Raw genomic sequence first — 24,403 nt, forward strand, 5'->3', positions numbered from 1 at the left:
AAACCAACCAGACCAAACCAACCAGGCCAAACCAACCAGACCAAACCAACCAGACCAAACCAACCAGGCCAAACCAACCAGGCCAAACCAACCAGGCCAAACCAACCAGACCAAACCAACCAGACCAAACCAACCAGACCAAACCAACCAGGCCAAACCAACCAGGCCAAACCAACCAGGCCAAACCAACCAGACCAAACCAACCAGACCAAACCAACCAGACCAAACCAACCAGGCCAAACCAACCAGGCCAAACCAACCAGGCCAAACCAACCAGACCAAACCAACCAGACCAAACCAACCAGGCCAAACCAACCAGGCCAAACCAACCAGGCCAAACCAACCAGACCAAACCAACCAGGCCAAACCAACCAGACCAAACCAACCAGACCAAACCAACCAGGCCAAACCAACCAGACCAAACCAACCAGGCCAAACCAACCAGACCAAACCAACCAGACCAAACCAACCAGACCAAACCAACCAGACCAAACCAACCAGACCAAACCAACCAGGCCAAACCAACCAGACCAAACCAACCAGACCAAACCAACCAGACCAAACCAACCAGGCCAAACCAACCAGACCAAACCACCCCTCCCCTCCCCTCCTTCTAATGGTTTTAATCGTGAGCAATGATCTGAAGTGGGAAATTCCATTGGCTTACTTTTCTGAATGCTGCAGAAAGAGCCCAAAGAGTATGGACTCTGCGTTTTTGTGTTTAAAAAGCCCAAAAGATGGAATATTATGGGGGATGTGCCTGACATGGGCTCTTCAATGGGGAACACTGAACCCGCTTTTCTTTACGGAATGCTACTAAAGCAGCCACTTTGAGGGACTGAGGTGCGCCCGGCCCAAGTCATGGTATTTTCGGTTGCCTCCTAGGCATGTCAAAGCTGACAAATGGTTACGGAAAACCGAACAATTGATGTCTTTGCGTCGTGGTGTTGGTGAAGAAGACTGACTACACCGTGGGAGGCCAGAGAAATGAACAAATCTCTCTTGGGAGCAGAGCCAGAATGCTTCTTAGACGGGAGGGTGGCCAGACTGTGCCGTGTGGACTTTGGGCATATCAACAGAAGACACTCCTGTCCCTGGAGGAGGACCCACCATGCTGGGTAAAGCAGAGGGTCAGTGAAAAAGAGGAAGGCCCTCGACGAGCGGGACTGACACGGTGGCTGCAATAGTGTTAACACCGCAGTGAGGATGAGGATGGTGCCGGAGCACAGAGTGTTAAGTTCTGTTGTGCACAGGGACACCAGGAGTCAAAATCCACCCCAGGGCACCTAACAACAACATTAGCCGGCCAGTCTGTTCAATTCCCGTGTCCTGGATCGAAGGGATGTGCTGAAAGAAGGCTAAAGAAAACACAGGAAGACAAAGTAGTGACCGGTCAAGTTTCAGTGCGACTAGATTTGGATTTCCGGTATGTTTGGGAAGCTTCAAATGTCCTATTCTTCTGTGCATTCTTAGGAGAACAGTGGTTTGTAAGCACATCTCCTCTTTTGAGTCTCTGGACAATAGCAAAAGCAATTCCTTAGGAAAAGGATTCCCGAGTCAGGATCTACCTTTTCCATAACAAGGCGTGCGAGTTTAATGGGATTGGCTATGCAGCGGACAGCGGACACTGCTCCCGTGGACAGATCTCTCCCATCCATGATACTAGCATCCATTTCAATGTCACCGTTTACGTTCAAGACAGATCCACAACCTAAAGCCAAAAGGAAGTTGAAAAGCAAGAATTAAAGCCTTGGAAAATGGCCTTAGAGTCACCTCTAATTTACCCCCCGCCCCCAATTCGTCTTCTACGCTGTTGCCAGAGCATTTCTGCATCGTCGCCCCATGGCCTTTTGCCTTGACATAATAAATCTGACCTCTCACCCTTTGGCCTACAAAATGAAAAATCTGACGTCCTCCCTGATCTGGCCTCGGGGCCCATTTTTCCAGTTTCTTCTCCTCTCCGAGGCCACAGTCTCCTGATAACTAGGTTTCTGAGGCGGGCTCTCATTACTCTCTGCCCACGTGGTGTAGTGGATTGTACAGTGAGCTGCCAACCACAAGGTCAGCGGTTGGAACCCACCAGCTGCTCCTTGGGAGAAAGACTAGGCTGTCTACTTCTCACAGACGTAAAGGCTTGGAACCCCCCAGGGGCAGTTCTACTCTGTCCAGGAGGGTTGCCATGAATTGGAAGCGACACAACGGCAGTGAGCACTGGCACCCTTCCGCCTACTTTGCCTACACAGTGCTTTGTAGGTTAGCTGTGCTTAATTGTAAGCCTCTTTTTAACGACTTCCTTCTTTGTAAAATGGGACAATGCCTATGAAACACTGAGGACAGTGCCTGGTCTGTGGAAGCACGCGATGAGGCTTAGTTGCTCCAACTATATCCCGATTTAACAGGCGTGGAAACCAAAAGGGCAGCGTTCCCAAGATCAAAAGTCTATCAGGTAGAGTTGAGACTCCAACCCAAGGCTGTCAATTAATTACATATCTATTTCCTTCCGCCAAAGCAGCTCACGGATTCTCCACCACGCCTGGACGCTTTAGAAAACAAACGCGCCACTTTGTTGAATCACTTCTAACTCTTTGAGACCCTATGGACAGAGTAGATAGCCTCTGTGGGTTTCCAAGGTGGCACGTCTTTAAAAAAAATCATTTTATTGGGGCTCATACAACTCTTATCACAATCTATACATACATCAATTGTGTGAAGCACACTTATACATTCGTTGCCCTCATCATTCTAAAAATTTGCTTTCTACTCGGGTTCCAGGAATGAGCTCTTCATTTTCCTTTCCCCTCTCCCCCTTCCTCCCTGCTTCCCCCTTCGCCCTCCCTCATGAACCCTTAATAATTTATAAATTATTATTTTCTTATCTTACACTGCCCAGCATCTCCCTTCACTCACCTTTCTATTGCTCATCCGCCAGGGAGGCGGTTATATGTAGATCCTTGTAATCAGTACCCCTTTCTTCCCCCCTTCACTCTTCCCTCCTGGTATCGCCACTCTCACCGCTGGTCCTGGGGGGTTCATCTGTCCTAGATTCCCTGTGTTTCCCGATCCCATCTGTACCGCTGTGCATTCTCTTGTCTAACCAGGTTTGCAAGGTAGAATTGGGGTCATGATAGTTGGGGGGAGGAAGTGTTTAAGAACTAGAGGAAGGTTGTGAGTTTCATTGTTGCTACACTGAACCCTGAGTGACTCATCTCCTCCCCACTACCCCTCTGCAAGGGATGTCCAGCTGTCTACAGATGGGCATTGGGTACCCATCACGCACTCCCCTTCATTCACGATGATGTGATCTCGCCCCCCGCCCCCGCCTTTGATGTTTGAAACCTGGTCCCCTCGACCCTTCATGATCACACATGTTGGTGTGCTGCTTCCATGTGGGCTTTGTTGCTTCTGGGGTAGATGGCCGCTTGTTTACTTTCAAGTCTTTAAGTCCCCAGATGCTATATCTCTCAATAGCCAGGCACCATCAGCCTTCTTCACCACACTTACTTATGCACACATTCGTCTTCAGCATTCATATGGGGAATTTGATCACCCAATGATGATTTTTGTTCTTTGGTGTCTCCTACCTGATCCCTTCAACACCTCGTGCTCACACAGGCTTGTGTGCTTCTTCTCTGTGGGCTTTGTTGCTTCCGAGCTAGATGGCCACTTGTTTGCCTTAAAGCCTTTAAGACCCCAGATGCTTCTTAAAGGCTTGAAGGTGAACAAGCGGCCATCTAGCTCAGAAGCAAATAAGCCCACATGGAAGAAGCACACCGGCCAGTGCAATCATGAGGTGCCCAAGGGACCAGGTATAAGGCATCATGCAAAAAAAAAAAAAAGATATAAGTGTGTGTATGTATGTGTATATATGTGTATATGTATATATGTATGTGTATATATGTATATATATATATCATATTAAATGAAGGGGGAAGTGCAGAGTGGAGACCCAAGGCCCAAGTGTCGACCAATGGAGATCCCCTCATAGAGGGGTTTAGGAGAGGAGATGGGTTAATTAGGGTGTGAGGTAGTATCGATGAAGAACACAGCTTTCCCCCAGATCCTGGATGCTTCCTCCCCCCAACTACCATGATCCGAATTCTACCTTGCAGGGCTGGATAGGACAGAGGCTGTACACTGGTGCATATGAGGGTTGGAGGTACAGGGAATCCAGGGTGGATGATACCTTCAGGACCAAGGGTGTGAGGGACAATGCTGGGAGAGTGGAGGGTGAGTGGGTTGGAAAGGGGGAACTGATTACAAGGATCCACATGTGACCTCTTCCTTGGGAGAGGGACAGCAGAGAAGGGGGGAAGGGAGACTCCGGATAGGACAAGAGATGACAAAATAGCGATGTATAAATTACCAAGGGCACATGAGGGAGGGGAGAATGGGGAGGGAGGGGGAAAAAAAAAGAGGACCTGATGCAAGGGCTGAAGTGGAGAGCAAATGCCTTGAGAATGATTGGGGCAGGGAATGTATGGATGTGCTTTATACAATTGATGTATGTATATGTATGGATTGTGGTAAGAGTTGTTTGAGTCCCTAATAAAATGTAAAAGAAGAAAAGAGAAAAAAATGATCAGGGCAAAGACTGTACAGATGTGCTTTATACAATTGATGTATGTATATGTATGAACTGTGAAAAGAATTGTATGAGCCCCAATAAATTGTTAAAATAAAATAAAAAAAAGACCCCAGATGCTATATCTTTTGATAGCTGGGCACCATCAGCTTTCTTCACCACGTTTGCTTATGCACACGTCTGTCTTCAGTGATCATGTCGGGAAGGTGGGTATCATGTAATGACCGTTTAACTGAGCAAGGTGCTCTTGTGTTAAGGGAATGTGCGCGAGGAGGCCCAATGTCCACCTGCTACCCTATTACTAAACCTATAAATATACGCACATAGATCTATTTCCTCCATAATCATAAATATATTTACATATGTACATGTCTGTATTTAGGCTTCTATGTATGCCCTACTCTTTTCTTCAATTTCCTTATGCTTTCCTCCTGTCCCACTACCATGTTCAGCCTACATTCTGGTTTCAGTAATTCCTCTCAGTTACCTTGCCCATGGTCACTCCCTACCAGTCCTCCCACCCCCTCCCTGCTACTGGTTTTAAATAACTCATTGTTCCCTTGTCCCTGGGTTGGCCAACACCTCCTCCCTTCCCCTACCTCCCACACTCTCATGTCCCTCCGGGACCATTGGTCCCATTATTTTCTTCTCACATTGTTTGTCCAGCCTATCTTATCTAGGTGGACCTGCAGATATAGTAACATGTGCATAAAAATGAAGATGGCTTTGACAGCACCCAAATGGCACATAAGAGCATGGTGATGATGGCAGCAATACCGACAAGCTAACAAACAAAAGAGCCACTGACATACAAAATTTAAAAGAAGAGAAAAAAGATAAAAACAAAACAAAAAGACAGAAAAAAAAAGAAATTAAAGCCTGTTAATAGTTCAAGGTCTGTTTGTTGACCTTTAGGAGTGTTTTCTGGATGAGTCTGATGGGATGCCACATCCTGGCCCCAAAGTCCATCCTTTATACTCCCTCGGGACCTCCTTGCTCTGCTTCCCCCGCCGCTCCATTGCACGCCCCCAGTGTTTGCCTCAGTGTGGTGGGGTCAGCTCAGTCTCACATCCCCCACTGTGTCTCAGGCGCTGTCCCATGTAGGGCCATGGGTCAGTGCAGGATGTCGCATCTCGCCATGGGGCTGGCTATATGGTCCTCTCTGTATATTGGGCCCTTGGAGCCGGACTATGGTCCTCTGAGCTTGGTGGGCCCAGTTGTGCTCCCAAGGCTGCACGTCTTTACAGGAGAAGAAGAGAGCCTCATCATTCTCTCTCAGAGCAGCTCCTGGGTTCAAACTGTCGACCTTACAGCTAGCAGCTCAATATGTAACTCACGATGTCACGAGGTCTCCTTTCTGATACAGCTGCCAAACAAACCCAGTTTTACAGAAATATTATCGCAGGGTTAAATAATACGATTCAACCTGAAAAAAAGTCTGTAAGACTGAGAATTTAAGAAAGACTTGCTCTTTAAATTAGTTTTTATGGAAAAATAAAACAAGGATAGCTCCACCAGAAATGGGTGCAATAATCTCCGTAATTTATACAGGGCCAGGAATACTTCACCTTCACGTAAGCCAGGGGACAACACCTTATAACACACGGGGCGTCAGGTGGGATACTCAGAAGGGTCTTTCAATGAGGATTGCAGCTGTGGGGGAACCAGGGCTAGACTCCAGTCCCATAGAACCAATGCTTAAAGGCGAATCTGCAAAAGGATCGAGCGCTTTCCCAGAAACAGACTGCTTCTCAGGACAAAGCTCATGAATATGCAAAGGAACACCCAAACCATTCGGCATTTTGACACTGACAAGGTAAAATTCACAATGTCCGGCACCTAGTCAGGCATCACCAGGTATGTAAAGAAACAGGAAAATATAGCCCATAAGGAGAAAACAGAACAAAACAAGAACCCAGAAAGGACAGAAAGGACACACAGGAAAGCACTCTCACACAAGGGCAGTGAGGTGGCTGCTGTAACTGGGTGGCACATGATCGAGAACAGGGGCCGCCAACTGGCTGGCGAGCCGTGGGCGGCGGCTGCCGCTCTTTTGGGACAGCCACGTGACTGCAGTGAAATTGAAAAGGGAAATAAACCGATCACAGCTTCATTTAAAGGCTATTATTGAGATCATGGTGATGCCATCTGTAAAAAATGTATTCCTGGCTCTTGAATAATTTTTTTAAAATGGTGGTGAGGGAGAGGATTGGCGCTTCCATCTCAAAAGTGTGCCCCCACCCCAGATCTAGAACATGGAGGAAACATGAACATATTAAGGAGAAATACGGACGACCGGAAAAGGACCAAACAGAACTTCGGGAGATGAAAAACAAACGAACAAACAAACACAACGGAGCCTTTGTGCAGACCCAGACTCCCGCTCCAGCAAAGCAGTCCTGAGGTGCCACTCCCTCTGTGAGGGTATCAGTAAAGGCGGGGGGGGGGGGGGGGGGGGGGGGGGAGGGGGGGGGCCGGCGGGACCTGGACTTCCACTTCCACAGGAATCAGGCTGGCAGCTTCCCTTCTCCTATCAGCACAGGGTCAGAGAAGGTTTCTGAAGTAGAAGATTTTATAACATGTAGCCCCAAATGCCCACAATGCAAAAAAAAAAAAAAAAAAAAAAAAAAAGAAATAAATAAAGGAAATCCCTCATCAGTATGCTAGGAGCCGGAACGGGAAAAGAACAACAGCAGATGCCAGCACTGAGATGAGCCCAGACTTCGGAAGGGGCGGCCACGAGTTTAAATACAGCCTGCACAGAAATGCTTCCATGAGCAGGGAGCTGGCAGCACATGGGGTGGGTGGGGGGATGGAGAGAGAGAGAAAAGAAAGGCACAGCAAAGAAACAGAAGATTAGGAAAAAAAAAGGCCATCCAAGTGGGAAATTTACAACTGAAAAATGTACTAACGAATCTGAAAGCACTTGATGGGCTCAATGGCACGATGCAGAAACAGAGGAAAGAGTTAGTGTCTTTCAGAGAACACAGAGAACACAGAATTATCCAAAGGCAAGATGAGAAGGAAAGGCGGGGGGCAGCGGCAGGGCTCTGGAGCCAGTGGGACCACAGCAAGAGCCAACCTTGAGGACATCAGCATCCCAGAGCGGGAGGGCCTGAAAAGTCTTAGAAGCTACCATGGCGACAAAGGAGGAAATATTGTCAAAAGACACAAACTACAGATTCAAGAACCCGAGTGAACCCCACATAGGATTAAGTCCAAAGAAATTCATGCCAAGATACAGCAGCATCAAACGGCTTGCTAAAAGCTAAAGACAAACAAAATTGTAAAAAGCAGCCAAAGAGTAGCACCCATGACCTACAGAGGAAAAACCAGCCACCACGATCATGGGTGTCTCACCAGAAACCAGAGGAGCCCGAAGGAGGAAGCAGCATCGCATTTTTCTGAGTGCTGACAGAAAAGAATGAATCAACCCCAAATTCTATATAGAGCGAAAATATCTTTCCATCAACCCCAACTTCTATAGCGTGAAAAAGTCCCTAATCAATCCCTAATTCTACACACAGTGAAATGATCTCTGATCAAGCCCCAATTCTACACATAGTGAAAATATCCTTTAGGAATGAAGGGGGAAATCAGGACACTTTTCAGTTGAAGAGAAACTGAGAGGATTTATAGCCAAAAGGCAACCCTAACAGAACGGCTAAAGGAAGCTGTTCACACACACACACACACACACACACACACACACACACACACACACACACACACACACATAAAAGAAGAAATCTTGGAACATCAGGAAGGAAGACCACCAGAACCTAAAAATGCAAACCTAAGACAATTCTGACTCAGGACTGCCCCACAGTTTCCCAAGACTGTAAATCTTCATGGAAGCAGGCCATCACGAATGTCTCCCGCCGAAGGGCTGGAGGGTTCGAGTCACTGGTATTTTGGTTAGCAGCCAATCATTTAACCACTGAGCCACCTGGGCTCTTTGAAAGAACAAAGAAGAGAGCAAAAATATGGGTACAGACAAGTCTTTCCTTCGCTCTCGTTTTCTAAATATGTTTGATAGTTAAGGCCAAAATTATGGCACTGCCTTAGGTGGTTCCTGAAGCATCCTCGCTCTCACTTCCATTGAGCCGATTCAGACCCCCTAGTGGCCCTAGAACTACTTCTGTGAGTTGGTCTGGGTAGACTAGAGAGACAAATTCATAGACACTCATATGTGTATAAGAAAGAGGTTTATATCAAGAGCAATTGAATATTGAGAAAACACCCCAGCCCAGTCCAGATCGAGCCCATAAATCTGAGATTAACCCATATGTCTGATACCAATCTATAAAGTCCTCTTCAGATTCACAAAACACATGCAATGACACCAAATGCAAGAAGATCACAGGCCAATGGGTGCAAAGTCTTGTGGATCCAGTGGTGGTAGAAACATCTCAGCGCTGGCAGGTGTCTCCACATGGCTCCTCCAGCTCCCACTTATGGGGTCTTTAAGTGTGATGCCATGTGTCTTGTCAATAAAGCGTCTCTCAGGGAGTGAGTCTTGAGTCTTGTCAGTAGAGTCTCCAAGGGAGTTGGTAGAGAGAGTGTGTGCCTCTTACCTCCAAAGAGGAGATATAGGAATTTCCAGAATCCTCAGGGGAAGGCCATGTCCATACTGAGGCCTCTTTGGCTATACAGTGATTGACAGGCTAGACTCTATCCCCTCACTCGTAATCCTCTCAAACTGACCATAGATTATATAACTACCACATAAACATCTTTCTCATATTCTCCCTGGTTAGCCAAGATTCATCTGATTGCAGTAATGATATCCCTCTATACCCTCCTCTGAACCCAGTTTGAATTTCTGGTAGCTCCTTGTAGCTGCACTCCTGTGACCATTTTTCAATGATCTTTAGCAAGATTTCACGTTCATGTGATATGGCATCAGACAATAATTTTCAAATCCTGTTGAATTATCTTTCTTTACAGTGGGCACAAGAATGGGTCTCTTCTAGTGGGTGGCTAAGTAGCTGTCTTCCAAATGTCTTGGCATCGCCGAATGAATGCTTGCAGTGTTGCATCTGCATCAGGTTGTCAAAACATTTCAGTGGATATTCAGCCAGCTCCTGGAGCTTTATTATTATTTTTTTCCAACTGCCTCCAGGGCACCTTGGACTTCTTTCAATATCATACAAGCTACTTCTGGACACGGTTTAATGCCAAGCGATTCTTTTTGGCACGGAAACACTGTATATTCTCTCCATGTTCTAGGAGCTTCCTGCCTTGTTCAACATTTTGTCCACAGAATCTTTCAACACACAACTTGAGGCTTGACATTTTTCCAGCTTGTATTTCATTATAATGCGTTACCTTGTCTTCACAAGCTGTCCTTTGAAATGTCCTGTTCATAAAAATCATATCAGTGGGTGCCCACCTTCCTGATACGACCACTGAAGACAAACGTGTGCATAAGCAAATGTGGTGAAGAAAGCTAATGGTGCCCGGCTATCAAAAGATATAGCATCTGGGGTCTTAAAGGCTTGAAGATAAGCAAGCAGCTCTCTAGCTGAGAAGCATCAAAGCCCACATGGAAGAAGCAAACCAGTCTGTCTGACTACAAGGTGCAGAAGGGACCAGTTATATGACATCAAAGAACTAAAAATCATATCAATGGGTGCCCACCTCCCTGATACAATCAATGAAGGCAAACGTGTGCATAAGCAAATGTGGTGAAGAAAGCTGATGGTATCTAGCTATCAAAAGATAAACAAGTGGCCATCTAGTTCAGAAGTGACAAAGTCCACATGGAAGAAACACCAGCCTGTGTGACCACGAGTTGTCGAAGGGATCAGGTAGCAAGCATCAAGGAACAAAAGATCATATAATTGAAAATGTGGGTGAGTGCAGAGTGGAGACTCAAAGCCCAACCGAACACCCCTTACTGAAGGGTTGTGGGGAGGAGATGAACCAGGCAGGGTGCAGGGTAGCAATGATGAAAATATAACTTTCCTCTACTTCCCCTCCCCACTATCATGATCCCAATTCTACCTTACAAATCTGGCTAGACCAGAGGATGTACTTAGGCACAGATAGCAACTGGAAACAGGGAATCCAGGACAGATGACTCCCTTCAGGACCAGTGGTGAGAGTGGCGATGCCTGGAGGGTGGAGAAAATGTGGGGTACAAAGGGGGAACTGCTTAGAAGAATCTACGTATAGCCTCCTCCCTGGGGGAAGGACAGCAGAGAAGAAGGCGGGGGGAGGGAGACGTCGGACAGTGTAATATATGACAAAATAATAATTTATGAATGATGAAGGGTTCATGAAGTAGGGGATAGTGGGGAGGGAGGGGAAAAATGAGCAGCAGATATTAAGGGCTTAAGTAGAAGGCAAATGTTTTGAGAATGGTGATGGCAACAAATGTACATATGTTCTTGACACGATGGATGTATGTATGGATTGTGATAAGAATTGTACAAGCCACCAATTAAATGATTTAAAATAATGTTCTGTTCAGCTCTTTTACTTTATTTCTTTCATCACTTTAGCTTCTCTGCCTTCAAGAAGTTTAAGTTTCAGAGTTCCTCTGACATCCACTTTGGACTTTCCTTTCTTTCTTGTATTTTTAACGACCTCTTGCTTTTCTTATGTTGGCTGTTCTTAATGTCATACCGCAAGTTGTCCAACCTTCGGTGTTGTGTGTCGAATTTGTTCCTGAGAGGTTCTCTAAATTCTATTTTGAAGAGAGAGCTCTTTATCAGTCCTATTTTCAGTTCCGTCCAGCGTGACAGGCTCAACTTCTGGCCCAGTATCAGATAATGTTCTGCTGGTGTGGGCTACAAAAAGGTTTCTTCCCCAGGTGGTTTCTCATACTGTATACCCAGCCTAGGACTTGATTACTAGCCCACTGTGAGGTCAGCTGGGAGGAGAGAAAAAGAGGAGCTGATACCAAGGACTCAAGTAGAAAGAAAATGTTTTGAGAACGATGATGGCAATAAAAGTACAATGTGCTGGACACAATGGATGGATGTGATTAAGAGTTGTATGAACCCACAATAAAATGAGTTAATTAAAAAAAAAGTCATCTCCCTGAAGGCATCAGCCATCTAGACTAGAGCAATCAGGCACTACTGTCTGTCCCAACATAGGTGGGGCCCACACCCTGCTGATACGGAGCGTGACTGTTTCCCTGATGGAGAGCCCAGAGACACAGTCAAGTGAACTCAAGGAGGATCAAAGTTTGACTGCCATCTTGAATCTAGGATCTGCCCATTGTATCACATGTGTACCCCTAGTCCCTCCTCTTCCTATTGTGTGTACACTCCTAGATCGTCCCACTTCCATTGAATGTATTGCCTATGGTACAACCCCTTCTTGTTACAAAAGTAATAGGGGAGCTTGCATGCCCCCTAAGTATATATATGCCTTGTTTAGAAATATATTCTCTCTCCTCTCGTCTCCCACCTCCACGTGGACCACCAAGAGGGACTGAGGTGAGTGTGCTACCATACTATGTGTCTGACTCCTTTATTTTATCTTCTCTCCTATCTTCTATGACTTTACTATAATCTTTATAGATTATTGCCATACAATTGCGCTACAGACCCTGCAGTTTTTAGAGACTGGTTTACTCTAACATGCTGGTATTCGTAGGATTTCAGTGCCTGCATTTTTGTGTCACTGAGGGGTAAATTAAAGAGACATCAGACAAGCTAATGATGCAAGGGCTCGTGTCTTTTAGATCAACTAGAACCAGAGTGAGAGAGTAACTGAAAGGACGAATTTAAGAGACAGATAAAAGTTTTGGGGTGCTCACCTCGGCCATTGCTTCGGGACATAGGCCGTGCAGCGAGACAGTGTAATATATTCTTTTTTGAGCTTACGCAATCTCAGGCACAAGAAGGGGTTATATCAGAAGAGTGGTTTTCAACCTTCCTCAGTTCCTCATGTTGTGGTGACCCCCAACCATAAAATTATTTTCCTTGCTACTTCATAACAGTAATTTTGCTACTGTTATGAATCAGGTGACCCCTATAAAAGGATCGTTCAACCCCCTACAGATTGAGAATCGCTGTATTAGAGGCATACATATAACAGAAGGGGGACAAGCTAGGGATATACATACCATAGGAAGGGGCGGCACTGGAGGCATACAGGTGACAGAAGGTACATATGTAACAAGATGGGTGGGTTCTAGAGTTAAGATGGCAGCCTAACCTTGGTCGTCCTTGAATTGGCTTGACTTTGGATTCTTTGAGCTCTTTTCCTGGGAAACAATCTATGATCCTCATCAGAAGGGAATGGTCCCTACTCAGGGTTCGATGGTAGGACTGATTTTGAAAGCAGATAACCTTTAGGCAGATACCTTTAAGCAGTTGATCTTCAAGCATATGTAGTAGCAACCATGTGCTCGCAAGGACCTTAAAATTGCCATTACTATGGGGGGACATTATGGGGACTGACTTTTACTTAGGAGAATGTGATGTTGGAATAATCTCCAACTTAAAAACATGAAGGCCCTCCTCTGTGGGGAGCCCCGGCCTCCCAATTAGTGTTGAGAGTTTGTCCGCATACACTCTCTTCTGGGTTCTGTTTCCGACTCATTTTCCAGAAATACCCTGTTCCATTTTCCTTACCTGTCATAATTAATCTACAGGCTCTGCTGAAACCTGCCCACCATGAGTGATCCTGCTGGTATATGAAATATGTATTGGCTTAGCTTCCAACATCACAGCAGCATGCAAACCACCACAGTATGACAAACTGACACATGAGGGGTAATCAAATAAAATGGTAATAAAAATGGAATTCTAAAACATGTTGGAATTGCCAAAAGGCAGGAAAAGCCCAACCCAACCAGTGAGCAACAGAAAATAAAAATGTGGCCTAAACTAATGTATCACTAATAACATTAAATACAACTGGTCTAAATACACTAAAAGACAATGGCAGGTTAGTACCCAGGTGGGACAGTGGATTAAGCATGGAGCTGCTGCAGAGGTCAGCAGTTTATACACAAGGTCAGCAGTTTATACACAACGTCAGCAGTTCATATCCAACATATTGTTGAGAACAAGGGACCCTGGAGCAGAGGCCCAAAACCTATCTGTAGACAATGGGACATCCCCTCACAGAAGGGTCACAAGGAAGGGGTCACAATGAGGGCGCAGTATAGCACTGATGAAACACAATATTCCTCTGGTTCCTTGAGGCTTCCTCACCCCCCACTATCATGACCTGAGTCCTGCCTTCCACTTGGGGCTAGAATGGAGGCTGTACACTGGTACAGATAAGAGCTCACAACACACGGAGTCCAGGTCAGACAAACCCCTCAGGAACAGAAATGGGAGTAGTGGTACCAGGAGGGTTTGAGTAAGGTGAGGACAGGAGGGGAGTGTTGGGTCAGGTATTCATCAGAGGACATTAGAAAAAAATCTGCCTAGACAGCTGACTTCAAAGAGCCCCAGATGATTGAGCCATCTGCTGGGCATCAGGCAGAATGTTCAAAACACCACCCTACCTTGCAATTTTTATGGGGCCTTTTGGAGCCCCTGTAGCTGTAGCTCCTACCCTCTTCCTCCTTGTTGGCTCACCTGTGGTTTCTACCACCTTCCTTTATTGCTTACCCTTCTGACCCACCACAGATAAGTGAGACTTCTTGGGGCATGGAGTTCACCCTGGACCTTCTCTCTCCCTCTCTGCTCCGCCCTCCCTCACGGGCAGCAAGACTTCCGTGAATCTCACCCCGGAAGTGAAGAATAAACTTCCTCCTTTTCCTTCTCTCTGTCCTGGCCCTGTTTTATCTTTGCGGTGAACTTAGTAGGTCGGAAGGGGGAACCGATTACAATGGTCAATGCATATCCCCCCAACACACAGCGGGGGATAAACAACAGAAATTATGGGGGAAGGGAAACAGTGGTGGGAGTAAGATATGAGAATAAAAATATTAATACTTTATCAAGAGGTCTCGAGGGTGGGAGTGGGAAAGGGAGGGGAGGGGGGAAAAGGAGCTGATATCAAGGGCTTAAATAGAAAAATGCTTAAAGATTGATGGCAACATATGTACAAATATGCATGATACAAGGGATGTACGGATTGTTATATGAGCTGTAAGAGCCCCCGGTTAAAATGATCTTTAAAAAAACCCAAATTTGCTCTAGGCTAAGGTTGTCACCATCCTTCAATTTGTAAAAAACAAAAGCAGCAACAAAGCAAAAACCAGGAAGGCGGGCTCAGCACACGAGATCACGGGGTGCTTGGACTTCCTGGCTGCAGGGACATCTACCTGCGTTGAACTCAGGATCGTTTTCGAGGACGACCACGGCTCCTTCCACAGCATCCACTGCGCTGCCCCCCGCCTTGAGGATGTTGTAACCCACCGTGGCAGCGCTCAAGATGCCCTGGCGCACACACTCTCTGCGTTCCTTGGTGATTCCACTGGCTCCTCCTCCGTGGACCACCACCACAGGGTCCATGTCCTCAGAGACCGATCCTGCAGGAGGGATTGGGAAGGTCAGCGCATCATTCCAGCCTGGGCCTAAACCGTCTTAGGGGAGATTTCGTTTCTATTCCAGCAGTTTTGAGTCAGAGGCTGCAACTGAGCCTGGGGTTGGGGGAGGGCCTCGGGGTGAACTTGGCACTAAAAGCTCAGGGAGCCCCAGACAGGTGTCTCCCTACACGCTCCCGTTGCTGTCTACCTGAGTCTGGGGCATCTAGGTGGGCGGCTGGGTGCCTGGGGTAGAGCTCAAGCCCCTCCTCCCGGGCTCCTGGTTTCCCCAGGCAGGAGTCCCTGTCCCCCCAATATTCCCCTCTCAAGGCCCAGGATGGCCCGAGGGCTGGATTCCCGCAACGGTCGCCCACCTCCAGCCCTGTCCCTGGGGGGAAAGTCAGGCCTGCCGCAGGGTAAAGGGCGGCTGCTGGGGGTCACACCTGGTGGCCCTCGGGATTCCGCTCCTGCAAACCGCTCTGCCCGCAACCGCTCAGCCGCAACCGTTTGTGCGCCTGCGCGCGCGGGCGGGGCCAGCGCGCCCCCGACCTCGGGGAGTGGCCGTGGACCTCGGACTCGCGGCTGCGCGCACACGCCGCTGGCCACGCGGCGCGGGCGGAGGCGGGCTGTGCTCTGCGCCCCGCTGGGCCCTCGGCCACCCACCCACGCGAGCCTCCTAGCTGGTTGCTGGGCACCTTCCTCCTTATTAGACGGGGGAGGGGGGGCATGGGGCTGGGGACGCGATCGGGGGAGGGGTGTGCCAGGGTTTGGTCGCTCACCGAGCTCTGTCCTTCTCAACCATCAGCCGCGCCAAGGAGAAGACGGAAGCTTTCTGCTCATTGGAGACTCCCCCCCACCCCCCCACCCCCAGCGCAGCGCGGTCAGAGTCCGCTCAAGGGCAGCGAGTTTGGCCCGGAGTCCTTCAGGCCCACGCAGTTGTCCTTAGTGGCCATGGAGAGGGCTCGGAAGAAAAGGGGACCCAACCTGCAGCCACTTTCACCCAAAGGGGAAAGAAATTTCTCACTGTGAACGGGAACAAGGCGCTGTGGAAACGGTGCTTCCCACCTTACCGTAGAAATGGAGAAACGGTGTTTATCTTCTTTGACTTGGTCTCTGCATCAGAATCCACTCAGTGACTGTGAGTTTGGCTTGGTTATCTTTCTCGATGGTTACATTTCAGAGCGAGGAATTTCTTGACTGTGAACTAGGGCGTTCTTCAGAGCCTCTGCTGAGTGGGTTCCAGCTGCGAACCTTTAGGTTATTGTTTTTGTTTGGGGGAGCCATGGAGTCAGTAAAATTTACCCTCACAGTCACCCCATGTTAAAACCCCTCCTCCCCACAGCCTTAATCTTTACAGATGTAAATCATGATATCTTTTTTTTCCCCCTGCAAAGCCTCTGGGCATGTTTGAACTGCCAACCTTTCTGTTAGCAACCAAGCTCTGAACTGTCGCACCAGCTGGGCTCCCTTTATGACTGGTAGGCCAGCACTGAGGCGCCCTGGTGGCAAAAACGGTGAAGAGCTTGTGTGGGAAACAGAAAGATTTCTCCCAAGTTGTCTCTCCCAAATGTATCCCAAACTTAGCTGCATGCTACAGGTGGCAAATGATTATGCACTTGGAGGTCAACAGAAGTAGGTCAGGGGCTATTCTCCCTAAGGGTTATCAGCCATCCAGTGCAAGCAGTCACTACTGTTTATCCCACAACAAGTAGGACCCACTCCTTCTGATAAGGATAGTAGATTGTTTTCCTGAAGGAGAGCCCAGGGAGGTCAAGCCCACTCAAGGGTGACCAAAGTTAGGCTGCCATCATGAGTCTAGGGTCTGCCCATCTTGTCACATGTATACCTCTAGTCTCCCCGCCCCACCATTCCTATGGGCACACCCCTAGCTCATCCCCTTCCTGCCACGTTTATGCCTATTGTACATCCCCTTCCTATGATGTGTATGCCTACTGTGCTGCCCCTTCCTGTGACGTGTGGTTACCTGTAATCACGCCCCCCTAAATAGTTATAAAGCCTTTAGCAATAAAGTTGGCTTCTGCTCTCGCTCTCGAGGTCTCCCCATGAGGACCACCAAGTGGGACTGAGGTGAGCATGCTACCATGAATTGTGTCTGACTCCATTACTTCAATCTCTCTTTTATCTCTCATGCTCTCTATGACCTCACTATAATCTTTACTTATTATTGTCATACAATTGCGCCTACTGGTCCAGTGATGATTTGTTGGGGGCCTCCCCCCACCCCCCGCAAGCTTGGGTACTGTAGGGTTTCATGGGAGAAAAATGCTAGCAAGCTGATCCTTGAAAAGAAGACAGATGGGGGCAGTTTGACTCCATCCTACAGTCATGGCTCTGAGTCCCAATTATCTTCAATTAGATCAATGGACAAAAGGTTGACATTGCCAAGGTCTTTGTCTTGCTTGGGTCCACAGTCAGTGCTCATGGAAGCAGCAGTCAAGAGATCAAAAATGCATTGCATTAGGTGAAACCACTGCACAAGACATCTTTTAGAATATTGAAAAGCAAGACTGCTAACCCAAGCCACGTATGTTAGTCTGGGTTGACTAGATAAACAAATCCATAGACACTCGTGTTTAAGGAAGAATTTTCTATACAAGAGCAGTCGAATATGAAGAAAACATCTCAGTCCAGTCCAGATCAAGTCCATAAGTCCAACATTAGCCCATATGTCTGATAACAATCTATAAAGTCCTTTTCAGACTCACGAAACATACGCAATGACACCAAATGCAGGACGATCACAGGCCAGTGGGTGGAAGGTCTTGTGGATCCAGTGGTGTTGTAAGCATCTCAGCGCTGGCAGGGTCTCCCTGTGGCTCCTCCGGCTGCATCAGGGTAGCTCTATTAGGCTGATTGCCAGTAATGTCTCACAGGGAGTGAGCATGTGTCCCACCTTCAGCAAGCTATTTATCTCCTAGCGCCTTCAAATGAGGTCACCAAGCTGCGACCTGATAGGCTAAACTCCACCCTTTCACTCTTAAGTCTCAAATTGACAGCATATTATTTAACTACCACACCATTTTATTTGCTTTCTCATGCTTCCTATGCATGAGAAACTTGGATATTACATAAGGAAGACAAGAAAGATCTATACATTTGAACTGTGGTGCTGGAGAAGAACATTGAAAGTACCATGGACCACTGAAAGAACATACAAATATGTCCTGGAAGAAGTACTGTTAGAGTGCTCCTTGGAGGCAAGAATGCGGAGATCTCTTCTCGCATGCTTTGGACGTGTTGTCAGGAGAGACCAGTCTCTAGAGAAGAACATTATGCCTGGTAAAGTGGAGGGGCAGCAAGAAAGAGGAAGGCCCTTGAGGAGATGGATTGACTCTGCGGCTGCAACAATGGGCTCAAGCATAGGAACATTTGTAAGGATGGCACAGGACTGGGCAGTGTTTTGTTCTATTGTGCATACAGTCATGCACCATGGCACCTAACAACAACAATGAGTCTGAATCGACTGGACAGCACACAACAGTCAAGTATAAACTGTGTTTGCCTCACAGGGCCCTGAGCAAACTCCTGCTGAGTTGTAAGACTGGCCAAAAGGTTTATTTAGAGTTTGTTTTTGTGGTTGTTGCTTGCTGCCGCTGAGTTGGCTCCAATCCTGTGCACAACCGAATTAAACACTGCACGGTCCTGCACCATCCTCACAGTGGTTGCTATGGGTGAGCCCATCCATGCAGCCACTGTGTCAATCCATCTTGTTGAGGATCTTCCTCTTTTTTGTCACCCTTCCACTTTACCAAACATGATGTCATTCTCCAGGGACTGGTCTCTCCTGATAACTCATCCAAAGTATTAAGATGAATTCTTGCTATCCTTGTCTTGAAGGAGCACTCTGGCCTTACTTCTTCCACCACAGATTGGTTTGCCCTTTTCGCAGTTCATGGTACTTTCAAAATTCTCCAGCACCACAATTAAAATCCATAGATTCTAATAGGTTTTCTTTATTCAACGTCCAACTTTTACATGCATGTGATATATGGAGAATACCATGGATTGGGTCAGGTGCACCCTAGTCCTCCAAGTAGCTTTCTTGAATTTCAGTACTCTAAAGAGGTCTTTTGTGGGATCCAGCCCCACATCAGGATGGGTCCAAGGGGGTGGTTGTGTAATTAAGGGTACATTAAAGAGACATCAGACAAGATAAATCATGCAAGGGCTCACCTCTTCCATGTGGACCAGAACCAGATTGAGGCAGTAATATATTTTCTCATGAGTTTATATAATCTCAGGCACGCAAGCCACAGTAAGCACATACGTTACAGGAAGGGCTTGTATTAGAGGCATCCACGTAACAGGAGGGGATGAGCTGGGGGTGTGCACACATGGAAGGGGAGGTACTAGAGGCAATAATGCGACAGGAAGGTATATATGGGCAGGTTCTAGAGTCAAGGCATCCTAACCTTGGTTGTCTCCGAGCTGGCTTGACCTTGGGTGTCTCTGAGCTCTTCTCCAGGGAAACAATTTATGATCCTTATCAGAAGGAAGTGGGCTCTACTTAGGGTGGGATGGACAATAGGGTCTGATTGCTCTTCCTGGCAGACAACTTTCAGGCAAGCAGCTGCCTTCAAGCAGCTGACCTTCAAGCCTATATAATAGCAACCTGGTGCTTGCTAGTGGCACCTTAAAATAGGCATTATTAGGCGGGAGGGACATAGTGGGGAATAACTTTTACTTAGGAGAATGTGCCTGGAACGCGTCTCCAACCTATGAACATGAAGGTCTCCTTCCACAGGAGCACCAGCCTCCTTAACATAAGAATGCAGAGAATTTTTCTGCATATACTCTCACCCCAGTTCTGTTTCCCATAGCCTTGCGCAGAGAGATTTACCTAATGCAACACACCTTTTGATCTCTTGACTGCTGCTTCTATGAGCATAGATCGTGGATTCAAACAAGACAAAATCCTTGACAAATTCCATCTTTTTTCCATGGATCATGATGTTGCCTATTGGTCCATTTATGAGGATTTTGGTCTTCTTTACATTGAGCTGTAATCCATTCTGAAGGCTACAATCCTTGATCTTCCATCAGCAAATATTTCAATTCCTTCTCAATTTCAACAAGCAAGGCTGTGTCATCTGCATATTGCAGTTTATTAATAAACCTGCCTCCAATCCTGATGACACACTCTTCTTCATATAATCCAGCTTCTCTGATGATTTGCTCAGCATAGAGATTGAATAAGTATGATGATCAGATACAGCCCTGTTGCAACCTTTCCTGATTTGAAACTGTGTTAGGCAGTGTTCTCTAGAGAAACAAAACCAGGACACTTATGATTATATATACATGGAAGGATAGGTTTATATAGCAAGAAGGACTGTAACTGCTTATTAGTCCATGGAGCAATATAGAGGGCTCAGTTCAACTCTTTTTTTTTTGACACAGTTAATTTACTGAAGGTCCTTCAACTCATACATGAAGCAGGTACATGGTCAAGGAAGCAGACAGCCAAGCCTGCCCTCAGGCAAGACAGGCAGAGTCAGCCTGCAGACAGCAGACAGCAGGGGAGGGCAGCAACAGTCAGTAACTAGGGAGCATAGCGAAGCAAGCCCAGATGGGCATCTCAAGGTCTCTTGATGTGCACATGATGACACAATCCACTAGCAGTGTGGTGAAGCAGGTCTTGAAGGAGCCTCAAGCTCTAGCGATCCCCAGGTTGGCTTCGCTCAAAGGTAGTACAGCACAGAGTTGAGTCAAAGGACTAGATCAAACAGCAGCAAACAGGTCTGATCACCAGGGAGCAAAAGAGTCAGGAAGCTGGCCTTGGAAAGCATTGACCTTGGTCCTCCTCCAATCAAACAGCGGCCTGATTAAACTCTGTCTACATGTTCCTTCGGAGGCCTAGTTGGCACAATAAATGGAACTATCACAGAAACCATGCAGTATTCCTTTGTTCTGTTTGTACAACTGCTTCTTGGTCCATGTACAAGTTCTGAATGGGCACACTGGAGTGTTCCAGAATTCCCATTTTTCTCAAGGTTATGCACAGTTTATTATAGTATACACAGTTGCAGGCCTTTGCATAATCGATGAAATACAAGCAAACATCATTCTGGCATTCTTTTCTTTGAGCCAAGATCCAACTAACATCAATGATATCCCTTGTTCCATGTCTCTTTTAAATCTGGCCTGAACTTCTGGCAGCTCCCTGTCAATGTATTGCTGCAACCTCTGTTGAATGATCTTAAGCAAAATTTTACTTGTGTGAGCTATCGATTATACGCTATAGTCTGAGCATTCTGCTGGGTCACCTTTCTTTGGAATGGGCACAAATATGGATCTTTTCTAGTCAGTTGGCCAATTAGCTGTCTTCCAAATTTCCTGGCATAGACCAATGAATGCTTCCAGTGCTTCTTTAGCTTTCTGAAACATTTCAATGAGTATTCCTTAAATTCTTGGGACCTTGTTTTTGCCTAATGCATTGAGTGAAGTTTGAACCTCTTCATTCAGGACCCTTAGTTCTTACCCCCTGACATGGTGGAATGTCGCCCAACTCCTTTTGGTAAAGTGACTATGCAATCTTTCCATCTTCTCTTGATGCTCCCTGCATCGGAACTCTGTTTTCTAAAGGAAATGGTCTAAGAAAGGAGAGAGGGGAATCTCAGTTGCTTTCCCTTTCAAGCCAGGGAAAACTAAGTCTTGATTTGTACTGACTCTTACACTAGTATTAGCAGTATTATTTAATGGTCAAATCTTTTCTCTTCTTTGACCGTGTCGTCCTTTAACATTTTCTAGAGAAAGGAAGATGACCTGTAGAAACATCTGTGGATCGATGGTCTGGCTCTGTGCCTGCAGAACACTGAGCACTGGAAACCTTCAGGCTTACTTCCTCTTAGAGCCTTGTGATTCCAACCCTAAATTCCTTCACCCAAAATATCTATATATTTTGGTGACAGTTCCTACCACCCCAACCTGCTCCTGGGTGTTCCCCAAAGGTTCTGATACCTTCCTTCCAGGTGCTTGAACTAATACCTGATGAGAGTCAATTCTAACTCATAGCAACCCTATAGGACAGGGCAGAACTGCCACTGTGGGTTTCTGAGACTGAAACTCTTTACAGGAGAAGCATGCTTTATATTCCTCCCTTGGAGCAGCTGGGGGGGTCTCAAACTTTTGACCTTGTGGTTAACAGCCCAATGTGGAACCCACGATGCCACCAGCGCTCTCCTTGGAAGATATTTTTCCAGTAGTCAAGGGATTGATGTAAAGAGTATTTTTATACAATACAACATAGACCTGTACAATAGAATTAAAAAATTGAGACTAGGGAAGTGATGGCTATTCATTTTCACGCATTCTGCTGAAGGCAACACTATTCCTATTTCCAGTCAATGGTCAGAAAGAATTCCTCAGAGGAGTCTGAGTCTATGTGGAGATTACGAAATGAATCTATGGCTTTCACTGGAAACCATGTCCTTCACAAACTAGTGGTCTCAATTGTTGTAGGGTACAAAAGAAACCCCAAATCATGCAGAATTCCCTTGTTCTGGTCATACAATTGCTTCTTGATCCATGTGTAGGTTCTTCAGGGACACAGTGAACTGTTCTGGAAATCCCATTCTTCTCAAGGTTATCCATAGTTTGTTATGATCCACTCCATCCAAACATTGATATAGTCAATAAAACACAAGTAAACATCTTTCTGGTATTTTCTGCTTTGAGCCAAGGTCCATCTATCATCAGCAACGATATCTCTTGTTCAACACCCTCTTCTGTATCCAGCCTGATCCTCTGGCAGCTTCCTGTCAATGCACTAGTGCGGCCATTGTTGGATGGTTATCAGTAAAATTTTACTGGCATGTGATGCTACTGAGACTGTTCTATAGCTTGAGCATTCTCTTGGGCCACCTATCTTTGGAATGGGTACAAACCCGAATCTCTTCCAGTCAGTTGGTCAGGTAGCTGTCTTCCAAATTTTCTGGAATTCCTGATGAATGATCAGAGGGACACTTGGCTGCCAACTCAAAGATTGGACCTTTTAGTCCACTCACGGTTATCTCAGAAAATGCAGACCAAAAGTTGGTTCCGATCATGCTAGCCTCCTGTGTTACGAGAAGAACTACCCATCAGGTTTTATTGGCTGTGACCTTTACTGAAGCAGGGCACACGACCTCTCTTCCACAGCACTCTGGGGTGGGTGGGTGGGGGGCTGTTCTTGAACTTAGGTCAGTAGCTATTGTTAGGTGGTAAAGTTGGTTCCAACTCATAGTGCCCCAATGACAATACAAAACAGGTTAGTAGCAGGTTAATAGCTGAGCACAAATCTTCAGTGCCAGCAGGGACGTCCTTGGAAGAAAAGCCTGGTGATCTTGTCACACATTAAAAAACCCCAGCCAACGACAGCCCTTGGGAGCACAGGTCTACTCAGACCCACACGAACTTTCCACGAGTTCTGCTCAACTTGGTGGCAACTGTTTGGCTGGTTGGTAGGTTGGCTGGAATCAGAAAAGGAGGAAACATACTCCCCACCATGAATTGAGCTACGTGTCACACTTACTGAAGGAGAGGACAAGTTTGACCCACAGCCTTTAAGACCCACATATATTACTTCCTCTGGACGACCCTCTGATATCTTTACCAATTGTTGAGAAATTCTGCTAATTTATGGCTCCTTTGTGAGTTTCCAAGAGTGTTACCCCAAGCCAGGCCTCTCTTAGGTTGCTCAGAGACAAAGGTGGAGACTAAATGAAAGTGAAAGCGGAAGGCTTTGGTCGATCAAGGGAGGAGCAAGCTGGGACTAGACACACCCTGGCAAGGTGCCAGGTAAGGAAACTATGAGGTATTTTCCGTTTTATATATGAACCCCAAGAAGTAGATTGAAGGGTTATGAATATGTGCCAGATGTCACAGGAATGGTCATGAATACGCATTAGGGCAGGGTTACTATTCCCGGCACGCTATAACTTATCCAAACTCTGGATTTCAAAAGTCTTCTGAGTAACTGTGACAATGTCTTTCCAGTGACTTTTGGTTCCTTGACCCAAGCGTGTTTGTTCTGAAGTGATGGGAAGGTTGTGACTGCCCTTTCTGCTCGTGTTTGGTGGCCTAGGTCTGGTCAAAACCGATTCTCTTTTGCTGTGATAGGATGTCTTCTCAGGAGGAAACTGGCTCCAAAGAGACAGGTTATCAAGAAGGAAAGTACAGGCTAATTATGGACACTCTGTTGGCGTGAGGTGGTTGCCATTGAGTTGGTTCTAGCCCATAGCCACCTCAAGCACTCTAGAAGGAAGCACTGTCGTTCCTGGGCCGTCCTCACCGTTGTTCTTGTGGATGAGGTCATTGCTGCAGCCACGGAGTCAATCCACGTACTGGAGGGGCTTCCTCTGCGTTACTGTAGC

The 24,403-nt window shown here is 46.7% G+C and overlaps 1 protein-coding gene across 3 annotated transcripts in view; it reads right to left on the reverse strand.

Annotated features, from left to right (window-relative positions):
- Positions 1–15,832, reverse strand: part of ASRGL1 (asparaginase and isoaspartyl peptidase 1) — a 32,644-nt gene extending 16,812 nt beyond the window's left edge. Inside the window, exons 1-3 of one of the 3 annotated variants that reach the window (XM_075545620.1) lie at positions 15,809–15,832; positions 14,829–15,035; positions 1,569–1,711 (exon numbers count right to left, since the gene is read on the reverse strand). In XM_075545620.1, the coding sequence (XP_075401735.1) occupies positions 1,569–1,711; positions 14,829–15,018 (333 nt within the window). In that variant the 5' untranslated portion in view covers positions 15,019–15,035; positions 15,809–15,832. Of the gene's footprint in view, positions 1–1,568; positions 1,712–14,828; positions 15,036–15,403; positions 15,571–15,808 lie in introns of those variants that run through there. The other 2 variants (XM_075545618.1, XM_075545619.1) reach the window with 2 other exon arrangements.
- Positions 15,833–24,403: the final 8,571 nt, after the last annotated feature.

Source organism: Tenrec ecaudatus, chromosome 4 (genome assembly GCF_050624435.1).
Source record: "Tenrec ecaudatus isolate mTenEca1 chromosome 4, mTenEca1.hap1, whole genome shotgun sequence".
Lineage (NCBI taxonomy): Eukaryota > Metazoa > Chordata > Mammalia > Afrosoricida > Tenrecidae > Tenrec > Tenrec ecaudatus.